Source organism: Staurois parvus, unplaced genomic scaffold, assembly GCF_062004578.1.
Source record: "Staurois parvus isolate SC_StPar_1 unplaced genomic scaffold, SC_StPar_1.0 ptg000038l, whole genome shotgun sequence".
In the NCBI taxonomy this organism is placed as follows: Eukaryota; Metazoa; Chordata; class Amphibia; order Anura; family Ranidae; genus Staurois; species Staurois parvus.
Genome location: NW_028317834.1, coordinates 1,796,816 through 1,809,791, shown reverse-complemented (window position 1 = coordinate 1,809,791; position 12,976 = coordinate 1,796,816). Strand labels below are relative to the sequence as shown.

General features: G+C 48.4%; 2 protein-coding genes and 1 pseudogene across 2 annotated transcripts in view; 2 read left to right on the top strand and 1 right to left on the bottom strand.

Annotated features, from left to right (window-relative positions):
• Positions 1 to 12,976, top strand: part of LOC149470578 (uncharacterized) — a 195,300-nt pseudogene that overhangs the window by 111,994 nt on the left and 70,330 nt on the right.
• LOC149470580 (endogenous murine leukemia virus Env polyprotein from Emv-2 locus-like) overlaps positions 1 to 12,976 on the top strand; it is a 43,260-nt gene that overhangs the window by 18,615 nt on the left and 11,669 nt on the right. The gene's annotated exons all lie outside the window — the stretch shown is intronic.
• LOC149470579 (uncharacterized) overlaps positions 4,550 to 12,976 on the bottom strand; it is a 34,177-nt gene continuing 25,750 nt past the window's right edge. The window contains exon 2 of the mRNA XM_089662434.1: positions 4,550 to 7,300. Within this exon, the coding sequence (XP_089518560.1) occupies positions 5,712 to 7,300 (1,589 nt within the window). The 3' untranslated portion in view covers positions 4,550 to 5,711. The remainder of the gene's footprint in view (positions 7,301 to 12,976) is intronic.

Genomic DNA, 12,976 nt, shown 5'->3' with positions numbered 1-12,976 from the left:
TCCACACTCCTCTCCTGTACATATCATTCACTGTCATACCTCCCACACTCCTTTCCTGTACACACCGATCACTGTCATACCTCCATACTCCTCTCCTGTACATACCGATCACTGTCATATCCCCCACACTCCTCTCCTTTACATACCCATTACTGTCATACCTCCGCACTCCTCTCCTGTACATACTGATTACTGTCATACCTCCGTACTCCTCTCCTGTACATACCGATCACTGTCATACCTCCGCACTCCTCTCCTGTACATACCGAGCACTGTCATGCCCCCCCACACTCCTCTCCTGTACATACCGATCACTGTCATACCCCCCACACTCCTCTCCTGTACATACCCATCAATTTCATACCTCCGCACTCCTCTCCTGTACATACCCATCACTGTCATACCTCTGCACTCCTCTCTTGTACATACCGATCACTGTCATACCTCCACACTCCTCTCCTGTACATACCGATCACTGTCATACCTCTACACTCCTCTCCTGTACTTACCGATCACTGTCATACCTCCCATACTCCTCTCCTGTACATACCCATCACTGTCATACCCCCCACACTCCTCTCCTGTACATACCAACCACTGTCATACCTCCGCACTCCTCCCCTGTACATACCAATCACTATCATACCCCCCACACTCCTCTCTTTTACATACCGGTCACTGTCATACCTCCGTACTCCTCTCCTGTACATACCGATCACTGTCATACCTCTACACTCCTCTCCTGTACCTACCGATCACTGTCATACCCCCCACACTCCTTTCCTGTACATATTAGTCACTGTCATACCTTCACACTCCTCTCCTGTACATACCGATCACTGTCATACCCCCCACACTCCTCTCCTGTACATACCCATCACTGTCATACCTCCACACTCCTCTCCTGTACATACCGATCACTGTCTTACCTCCGTACTCCTCTCTTGTACACACCGATCACTGTCATACCTCCACACTCCTCTCCTGTACACACTGATCACAGTCATACTTCCGTACTCCTCTCCTGTACATACCGATCACTGTCATACCTCCACACTCCTTTCCTGTACATACCGATCACTGTCATACCTCCACACTCCTCTCCTGTACACACCGATCACTGTCATACCTCCACACTCCTCTCCTGTACATACCGATCACTGTCATACCTCCGTACTCCTCTCCTATACATACCGATCACTGCCATACCTCCGTACTCCTCTCCTGTACATACCCATCACTGTGATACCTCTACACTCCTCTCCTGTACATACCTATCACTGTCATACCTCCACACTCCTCTCCTGTACATACCGATCACTGTCATACCTCCGTACTCCTCTCCTGTACATACCGATCACTGTCATACCTCTACACTCCTCTCCTGTACACACCGATCTCTGTCATACCTCCACACTCCTCTCCTGTACATACCGATTACTGTCATACCTTCGTTCTCCTCTCCTGTACATACCGATCACTGTCATACTTCTACACTCCTCTCCTGTACACACCGATCACTGTCATACCTCCACACTCCTCTCCTTTACATACCGATCACTGTCATACCTCTACACTCCTCTCCTGTACTTACCGATCACTATCATACCCCCCACACTCCTTTCCTGTACATATTGTTCACTGTCATACCTTCACACTCCTCTTCTGTACATACCGATCACTGTCATACCCCCCACACTCCTCTCCTGTACATACCCATCACTGTCATACCTCCCACACTCCTCTCCTGTACATACCGATCACTGTCATACCCCCCATACTCCTCTGCTGTACATATAGATCACTGTCATACCTCCACACTCCTCTCCTGTACATACCCATCACTGTCATACCTCCACACGCCTCTCCTGTACATACCTATCACTGTCATACCTCCACACTCCTCTCCTTTACATACCCATCACTGTCATACCTCCACACTCCTCTCCTGTACATACCCATCACTGTCATACCTCCTAACTCCTCTCCTTTACATACCGATCACTGTCATACCTCCACACTCCTCTCCTGTACATACCAATCACTGTCATACCTCCGTTCTCCTCTCCTATACATACCGATCACTCTCATATCTCCACACTCCTCTCCTGTACATACCCATCACTGTCATACCTCCCACACTCCTCTCCTGTACATACCCATCACTGTCATACCTCCACATTCCTCTCCTGTACATACCCATCACTGTCATACCTCCGTACTCCTCTCCTGTATATACCGATCACTGTCATACCTCCACACTCCTCTCCTGTACATACCGATCACTGTCATACCTCCACACTCCTCTCCTTTACATACCGATCACTGTCATACCTCCACACTCCTCTGCTGTACATACCCATCACTGTCATACCCCAACACTCCTCTCCTGTACATACCGATCACTGTTATACCCCCCCACACTCCTCTCCTGTGCATACCAATCACTGTCAAACCTCCGTTCTCCTCTCCTGTATATACCGATCACCGTCATACCTCCGCACTCCTCTCCTGTACATACCAATCACCGTCATACTGTACCTCCACACTCCTCTCCTGTACATACAGATCAATGTCATACCTCCACACTCCTCTCCTTTTCGTACCCATCACTGTCATACCCCCACACTCCTCTCCTGTACATACCAATCACTGTCATACCCCCCCACACTCCTCTCCTGTGCATACCGATCACTGTCAAACCTCCGTACTCCTCTCCTGTACATACCGATCACCGTCATAGATCCACACTCCTCTCCTGTACATACCGATCACCGTCATACCTCCGCACTCCTCTCCTGTACATACCAATCACTGTCATACCCCCCCACACTCCTCTCCTGTGCATACCGATCACTGTCAAACCTCCATACACCTCTCCTGTACAAACCGATCACTGTCATACCTCCACACTCCTCTCCTGTACATACCGATCACTGTAATTCCTCCACACTCCTCTCCTGTACACACTGATCACTGGCATACCTCCACACTCCTCTCCTGTACATACCGATCACTGTCATACCTCCGTACTTCTCTCCTATACATACCCATAACTGTCATACCTCCGTACTCCTCTCCTGTACATACCATTCACTGTGATACTTCTACCATCCTCTCCTGTACATACCGATCACTGTCTTACCTCCGTACTCCTCTCTTGTACACACCGATCACTGTCATACCTCCACACTCCTCTCCTGTACACACTGATCACTGTCATACTTCCGTACTCCTCTCCTGTACATACCGATCACTGTCATTCCTCCACACTCCTCTCCTGTACATACCGATCACTGTCATACCTCCACACTCCTCTCCTGTACACACCGATCACTGTCATACCTCCACACTCCTCTCCTGTCCTTACCGATCACTGTCATACCTCCGTACTCCTCTCCTATACATACCGATCACTGTCATACCTCCGTACTCCTCTCCTGTACACACCAATCACTGTCATACCTCCACCCTCCTCTCCTGTACATACCGATCACTGTAATTCCTCCACACTCCTCTCCTGTACACACTGATCACTGTCATACCTCCACACTCCTCTCCTGCACATACCGATCACTGTCATACCTCCGTACTCCTCTCCTATACATACCCATCACTGTCATACCTCCGTACTCCTCTCCTGTACATACCATTCACTGTGATACTTCTACCATCCTCTCCTGTACATACCGATCACTGTCTTACCTCCGTACTCCTCTCTTGTACACACCAATCACTGTCATACCTCCACACTCCTCTCCTGTACACACTGATCACTGTCATACTTCCGTACTCCTCTCCTGTACATACCGATCACTGTCATTCCTCCACACTCCTCTCCTGTACATACCGATCACTGTCATACCTCCACACTCCTCTCCTGTACACACCGATCACTGTCATACCTCCACACTCCTCTCCTGTCCTTACCGATCACTGTCATACCTCCGTACTCCTCTCCTATACATACCGATCACTGTCATACCTCCGTACTCCTCTCCTGTACATACCCATCACTGTGATACCTCTACACTCCTCTCCTGTACATACCTATCACTGTCATACCTCCACACTCCTCTCCTGTACATATTGATCACTGTCATACCTCCGTACTCCTCTCCTGTACATACCGATCACTGTCATACCTCTACACTCCTCTCCTGTACATACCCATCACTGTCATACCTCCACACTCCTCTCCTGTACATACCCATCACTGTCATACCTCCACACTCCTCTCCTGTACATACCGAATACTGTCATACCTTCGTTCTCCTCTCCTGTACATACCGATCACTGTCATACTTCTACACTCCTCTCCTGTACACACCGATCACTGTGTCTTGGAAATTCGCTTTAACGAATTTCTCCTTACTGTGAGTACTCGCAGTTGGATGCGCAGAAATCCCCCATAAAGCTGTGCGAATCTCGCTTACCACGACTGCAGCTAAACTACACGATTCCTGCCCATCCAAATACTTTGGTTCTGTTGAATTGTGGGAGAATTGGAGCTCCGTTACCCTAGAATGATCACACGACACTCTAAGGCTGGTTGCAATCCACATAAGGGCTGATTTTAGACCCAGCTCTCTGTTTTATTAAAAATACACACATGCCCCCCACATGAATAAAGTCAATCCCTCCCACCGAACAATGCAATGGGGATTGCCTATACAGAGGATGTACATTCCAATTGGAGCATAGCCTTTGCTATTATCTATCACTGGTCCTCCCCCATGAGTCTTCTGAGGTCAGCAGACTTCCTCCCCTTCCCCCCTATGAGCCATCTGAGGTCATATTTCCTGTCCTACTAGCTTCTATTGGTATGCAAAATTCTCTGCACAAGCACTCCCTAAAAATACCAGTCTGTACCTGGATGGGCCCGATACGATCTTTATTAAAACACATCCATCCGAGATACAGTTCAGATTAGTAATGGGTTGTAAGATATGCATACGCCTACACGTGGAGTTCACACCGCTTGCGCATTGCGTTATGAAGCCCACGTGGTACCATGCTGCTGATATGCGGATACAGGCCCACGGTCTACTGACAGCAGCATTCGCATGGAATGCCGTGGTGGTATACACGCCGGTCTATAAGCGCAGATCTGCCATCTCATCCATTACCAAGCTGAGTACTGTAATACATACATTGTACATGCGCATGGCCCAATTGCAGCCTTCAGAGCTTTAATTAAGCCACACGAGAGACATATGAATAACACGAATATATGACACATTTAAAGTTCGACCAATAATACAAAATTTCCATGACATTCCCTCCTGTTTTATCATATTCTCCTCGTGTCCCTTCTTGATCTTCTTCAGCTTGATGGGTGTAGTCTCAAACTTCAAAGAGTTCCTGTAGTTGTCCCTGAGAATAAAGCTCCACGGGGTACCTGAAACAACAAGACCCGACGCAGACTCGTCCAAACAGGCTTGATTGAAGCGATGATCCTCAAGAGCGTTGGAACCTTCACTACAGGAAGGCTCTTGCAAAAACCACAAACAGACTTGTGGTATGAATAAAGCTTGTGATCCCACGGTGGTCTGGGGAGATCCAGCAATAGATTCTCAAATTGCCCCTGCAGACGGGGCCACACAAGGCTGGTCTCGACCCAGACAGTTTTCCAAATCGCAGACACAAACCATGATGAGGCTTGAAGCTTGCTTGAAGGTCTTGGAGAATGTGGTCTTCAGAGAGATAAATTAGAGGGAAGCCAGGACGTAATCTGTAGAGAAGGTGGTTGGTTGGTGAGGTCTTCCCCCGATCAGTGGTTGGAGTGGGATCCCCGGAGCGGGCATGGAGATGTGGTCGTCTGCCCGAGCTTGGCTTACACGGTCGATGAGGCAACAGGAACATCTCACCGCGGCATATAAAAGGCAGATGAAAAAGAGAAGCATCAGGATATACACTCCCACTTCCTTCAACCAAGATCCGATGGAGAACAGGAAATCTCCCAATCCTCCCAAACCCTTGAACGGATTCCAACCCTCACTAGCTATAGCTCTAGCTTTTCCCTGTAGTTCACTAACTTTGTCCATATGGGCCTGGACCTTGTCATCGGTGTCTTCTATCCAAGTACAACAATCCTCTCCGATGAACTCACAGAACCCCCCTTTGGCGGCTAAAAGATAATCAAGGGCCATCTTCTCCTGAAGCACTAAAATTCCCATCTGCCGTTGTTCTTGGGCAATTTCTCTGACAGCCTCTACGGTCTCGTTAAACATACTATCCACGATGACAGAAAAATTGTTCAGGCGCTTCATAAGTTCTATTCCCCATCCTGTCCATGAGGGGAACCAAGCCCATGCCTGGTCGCCCTCAGAGAACAGTTCCCTGCGAACTCTCCCTGCCATCCTTACCTTCTTGTGGACCATCAACTCTTCATGGTCCATCACTACATAGGATGCGGGGACTAGCTTTATGAGGGCACACGAACCTTTCGCGTTCTGGGGGAATGTTCTATAGGCTGCCGAACCACACAGAAAATAGTATGGACCTGTCAGAGCAGAGCAGGAGGAGTTCCTCGTTCGGCCTCTGGCACTGAGCAACAGTTGCACAGACTGGGGGATTGCTCCCTCAGTCTGCACATCACATCCATCCTTCCAACACACGTGGTCTGGTCGGTCAGTGTGGTTACTCAGAAAGGAAGTCTGGTTAGTCAGATTGACAGTTATACCTCCCTCGCAGGTGGTAATCCCAACAAACTTGTTACCTGTGCCAAAGCTGATGTTAAAGCACACCTGAGGGCTGCCTAGCTGTCCAGTTACCCATAATGGACTGACGAGGGTCCTACAGGAGCTAGAGCTAATATTGGTGCTGAAACTGATGTTACCTGCTAAAAATGTGTCATTAAGTTCTACCGACAAATGTCTACGTGGGGGCTGACCAGGGGTCCCTTGCTTTTTCATGCCGACGCGGATGTCATATAGGGCATGAACAGCGGCCATTGCGGACATGTGATGACTGGGTGGGGGCTTAGAGCATACCCAACAGTTGGTTTTGTTGGCGGTTCTGGCTAAACGCAGGTGCATTTTAAATAAAAGGTTGGGGTATCTGCCGTCTTTTCCTCCGTTCACACACATGTATGACATACAAACAAAAAGAAAAAGGAAAATGACACCCCTCATTCTCTGGTGTAGCTGAAAAAGCTTCTTGTAGTGGCTTGCGTGCACCCAGTTGTCTCGTCCCTCGAGTTTGAGTGAGGTAGGTGTCGTCAGCTGGACTTGGTATGGTCCGGTGAACCGTGGCTCGAGTCCAGTTCTTTGATGTTTCTTTAGGACGACCCAATCACCTGGCTCAATAGAAAGAACACCTGTTATTGCATTTGGATCGGGGAGCGATTCGCGAACCCGATGGTGTATCTTCTGCAGCTCCCGTTGCAGAGATTGCACATAACCTGTAAGCTGTGAATGCAAAGACGACAACTGTTGAGGAAAGTACAACCCTGTTTTGGGAAGTCCCCCAAACAACACCTCGTAGGGTGACAGCCCATGTGGTTGCCGAGGGGCATTCCGGATGGAATAGGGGGCAATGGGGAGACACTCAGGCCAAGGTTTTTGGGTATCGGAAGACGTTCAACCTTACCGCTACTCTCGGGGTGATATGGGGTGTGTCGCCGCTGACTCCAGTTCCACCAAAGAAATGCAGTCGTGTCCTTTGGAAGAGAGATTAGTAGTGGACAAAGAAGACATGTTAGCAGAAGAGGTGTTAGTATTGTTAGTCGTGTTGCAAAATTCAGCACTGTCATTGCTGTCCTCCCCCCCCTTCTCATCTTCCAACACAGGAAGAAGAGAAGCTGGGTTAAGACTAGTGCATCGTTTGATAGTGAGGTTAGTAGGGGTTAGGAGGGCTTTCCCCTGAGAGGGGTACCTTGCCTTGGATGTCCTGTTTTCGCAGGACCGTTCTTGCTGCACCGGTGTCAGTGAGGCAAGGGAGGGGATATTTTAATTCCTCTAGAAAAAGATGGATCTGGGCCGACACCGATTTGTCAACTTCCTATGAGGATTCATAGGAGTTACTTGCCATGGTGGTCATAGGGGCGGAGGACTCATCAGGAATGAACTGCCACCGACCTTTAGGTAATTGGGGACAGCTCCTCCTCATGTGCCCCGTTTGGTGGCACTGGAAGCACCTGGGTGGGGGCCTATCCTTCCTGTGACCCAGATCCCTTGGTTTTTCGTGTGGGGTCTGGGACATAAGAACTTTGGCCTTGTCTTGTTTTCTTCTATCCATTTCCCTCTCTATTGCCGCAAGAGTGGAAAGGATAGCAGGGATAGACATCTCATTATATTCGGGTCGGGCCAGAACCAGCCTTTCCCGAATTTTAATATTGATGCCTTCCAAAAATTTGGCCCGCAACAGAATGTGCGTCGCGGTCACCTTTACCCCTTCAGTTGGAGCATCAGGTCCAACTTCCAGATCTGCATCCAGTGCCGTCTGCTTGAGACGGCGCCAGAAGCAGGCGCTTTCCTCATTAGGACCCTGGGTGAGCTTCATCATGTCCGTAGTAGAGGTAGCACCATACATTTCTGGAAGCTTTGCCTTTAGCTGTGTACAGAACTCTTTGCCCCCTGAAGTCATCTTCTCATGCGTGGTTATAGAGCACCCTGCAATCACTGTACTGGCCACTTCCATGCCCACCTTCGCCCGCAGGATCTGCGCACAATCTGACCCGCTCATACCATAGCTGAACTGGTTTTGTCCAAACATTCGAGCAAATCCTCTCGGATTGACTCGATAGTCCGGGAGCTCAGCCAGAATAGTGCGGATCTCTGCCGGGGTGAAGGGGACATGCCAAACTACCCGTTCCCCTAAAGTCCGTTCCCCCTGTGCATTGGGAGGACCTTCAAATTTCTGCACTCTGACTGGATAGGCCTCGGTCCGGGAAGAGTGCAAGGGCTGACCCAGCTTCATCGGTGGGCTTAGATTAACCACCTCGCTTACTGCACCTTCAGGTTTGAGGTCCCTCAGATCAGGGTATAGCTGGGGGGCAGGGGTCTGATCAGTGGTTCGTAGCGCTTCGATGCAATCCGCCCTGTTTCTTAACCGGGTGTCTATTCTCCTTGATTCACAGATAGTCTGCAAATCGGTTGTTGAGTAGGCTTCATAGTTGGAAACAGAAGGAGCTGGGGTGAAGCAGGGAGAAGGGAGAGGTAGAGGTAGAGGCTGAGGCATAGATACAGAAGACACGGAAGGTACATCAAGAGTGATGTCACTAACAGAAGAGACAGGTGCAGTTATACTTATCTCAGCCACTGTTGGTTGTTCGGGAACCCCAGCAGACCCTGATCCTGCCTGCCTTAGTAGAGTCAGCCCTGAAAGAGCTTCCTCCACCTCTGACACCGGATCCTCCTGTTTTATTCCCTCTGGAGGCCAGGTATACATCACCTGGTTCTTCCGGACAGACACCAGTTTATGTATGCCCTGCTTCCCTAATCAGATTGACCTGTGAAGCCATAGCTGTGCGATCTCTAGTTCTGACGCCTGCATCCATGGTCCAAATTCAGAGATGAATTTTTCCCACCTCCATGCGTCAAATGTACCTTCCCGGGGAATTTCCCATCTGGTACCCTTCGACCATTTATTCCACCTTTTGAGGGGTTCTGTAGACTTCCCCCCCAAACTCACCTTCATCAGTTGTGCAGCTGTCCTTACCCTGAAGAGGGCTGGTTCCCCCTCTCTCTTCATGGACTGACTACTGCCCATCGTGACTAGTCACTGGTATATATCCCGCGTCCGGGTACCTGTTTACCCCCTGGAGCACTCGGTGGGATCCTACCGAGAGGCCTGATTCCACCACTTTCCCAGCACAGCGTAATTTATGTGATACTTATCGATCACCCGAAGCGCATCAAGTGGCGGTCAGACTGAGAGCACACCTCCCACTCCCACAGCGCAATTTATGTGATCCTGACCACCCAAAGTGTTTGTGGTAACCAGGCTAAGTGTTATACTTCCCTGGACCGCCCACTCGCACAGCGCAATTTATGTGATCCTGACCACCCGAAGTGTTTGTGGTAACTAGGCTAAGCGTTACACTTCCCTGGACCTCCCACTGCCACAGCGCAATTTATGTGATCCTGACCACCCGAAGTGTTTGTGGTAACCAGGATTTCCCTGGACCGCCCACTCACACAGCGTAATTTATGTGGCTCTCATCACCCACTGTGTTTGGCAGGCCACACCGCACAATGATGAAAGTGGCTTTTCTCTCCCTGCACACAGTAGCTAACACAAGTCAAAACAAAAAGAGGGGTTCTTGGATGTTACTTAGGGGTCACTGGTTGGCCGGAAACCTGCTAACTGACCTTTAGGAAATTTGTGTAAAGAAAAAACTTTCCTAATACACACAGAAAAAACCCTTTTCAACCTAAAAAACCCTTAAAAAGGACAAAGTGGATCCTTATGAAAAACACGGGACGTTTCACAGTAAAACAATTACACAGAGGTAAACCGAAAAACTGCGCCAAGAATAACCTTGTTGCTGACGCAAAAATCACTCATACCAGCACCGCTAAACGATCCACGTTATACACGCAATCTTCACTGCAACCACCTAAAACCGTTTACACAAAAAGTCTGCTGGACGCGAAACACACAACGCAGCAGCTTAAAACAAACCCGCTTTACAATAAGGAACTACTTTTAACAAGAAAAACACAAGAAAAATATAATCACTATACAAGAAATCTATGTGCAAAAACCCAGACTTCACCGCGCTCACTAAATGTGGAACACGTGAAGGGAAAACTCGCTTAACACACTTTAAATTGGCCGGCAATACGCAAATTTAAAGCTAAAAGCAAACAAATGAAACTGTAAAAAATTTGGATTAAAAACACAATATGGGTCAAATGCATATAGGAAACTTCATGCACATTGCATAGAGATTACTGCACATGTGGTAGTCAACAAAATGGCCACCAAACAAAAGGAGCACATGTGGTTAGTCAAGAAGATGACCCCCCACAGAGGAGCACATGGCAGATACTAGAATTACCCCCCACAGGGAAGCACATGGTAACACTAGAATGACCCCCCACAGAGGAGCACACGGCAGACTCTAGCCTCAAAATTGCCTCTAACCTCTTACATAAAACAGACTTTTGGACAGAACATACACTGGACAATTACACAACAATATGAAGTACACATACAACACAATTTGGGCACAATCACAGAACGGACATAAAACACCAACATATCACACTAACATGCACATGTAACAGAAAGGACCCCCTGCTGCATGCTTGCTGGGAGCAGTAGTACCACAAAACATTGCACAGACTACATACAAAGATCTTACAACAGTTAACAATTAACCTAAACCTTTCAGCACTGTAATAATTACCTCACGTGGAGGGGGGTAGAGCAATTACCACAGTACCTACAACCCGCAAATACTTACCTAACACTATGCAACAACTTTTACCCACTAAAACATATACCCGTTTAATTTTTGGTTGGAAGATTTTTAAACTTGACCAAATCCAGCCAACCAAACCCACCCCTCTGCTGCTCTCCGCAGAGACAAACCCTTGTCTTTCACCCACAAATCAAGAGTTTAGGACAAAAAACTAGGTCCTTGCCAAGCGGTGATTCTTGTTAGCTAACAGAGAGCGAAATCAGCCACACGAACACGCAAAAAGCGATCCTCTTAATGGCAGAGAGACCTGAAATGTGCCGGCATACTTTTTGCTAGTTCATGATGAATCATTCCCCCCCGTTCTTGGTTAGCTATGCAAGAATACGCGTTAGTATCCACCAGGCTCGCCAAACTGTCTTGGAAATTCGCTTTAACGAATTTCTCCTTACCGTGAGTACTCGCAGTTGGATGCGCAGAAATCCCCCATAAAGCTGTGCGAATCTCGCTTACCACAACTTCAGCTAAACTACACGATTCCTGCCCATCCAAATACTTTGGCTCTGTTGAGATGTGGGGGAATTAGAGCTCTGTTACCCTAGAATGATCAAACGACACTCTCAGGATGATGGTTGCAACTCACATAAGGGCTGCTTTCCGACCCAGCTCTCTGTTTTATTAAAAATACACACATGCCCCCCACATGAATAAAGTCAATCCCCTCCCACCGAACAATGCAATGGGGAGTGCCTATACACAAGATGTACATTCCAATTGGAGCATAGCCTTTCCTATTATCTATCACTGGTCCTCCCCCATGAGCCTTCTGAGGTCAGCAGACTTCCTCCCCTTCCCATGAGCCCTCTGTGGAGAGCATATCTCCTCCCCTTCCCCCCCATGAGCCATCTGAGGTCATATTTCCTGTCCTACTAGCTTCTATTGGTATGTAAATTCTTTGTACAAGCATTCCCTAAAAATATCAGTCTGTACCTGGATGGGCCCGATACGATCTTTATTAAAACACATCCATCCAAGGTACAGTTTCAAGTTGGTAATGGGTTGTAAGATATGCATAAGCCTACATGCGGAGTTCGTACCGCTTGGCGCCTTGCGTTATGAAGCCCACGTGGTACTATGCTGCTGATATGTGGATACAGGCCCACGGTCTACTGCCAGCGACATTCGCATCGAATGCCGTGGTGGTATACACGCCGGTCTATAAGCGCAGATCTGCCATCTCATCCATTACCAAGCTGAGTACTGTAATACATACATTGTACATGCGCATGGCCCAATTGCAGCCTTCAGAGCTTTAATTAAGCCACACGAGAGACATATGAATAACACGAATATATGACACATTTAAAGTTCGACCAACAATACAAAATTTCCATGACAATACCATAGCTGAACTGGTTTTGTCCAAACATTCGAGCAAATCCTCTCGGATTGACTCGATAGTCCGGGAGCTCAGCCAGAATAGTGCGGATCTCTGCCGGGGTGAAGGGGACATGCCAAACTACCCGTTCCCCTAAAGTCCGTTCCCCCTGTGCATTGGGAGGACCTTCAAATTGCTGCACTCTGACTGGATAGGCCTCGGTCCGG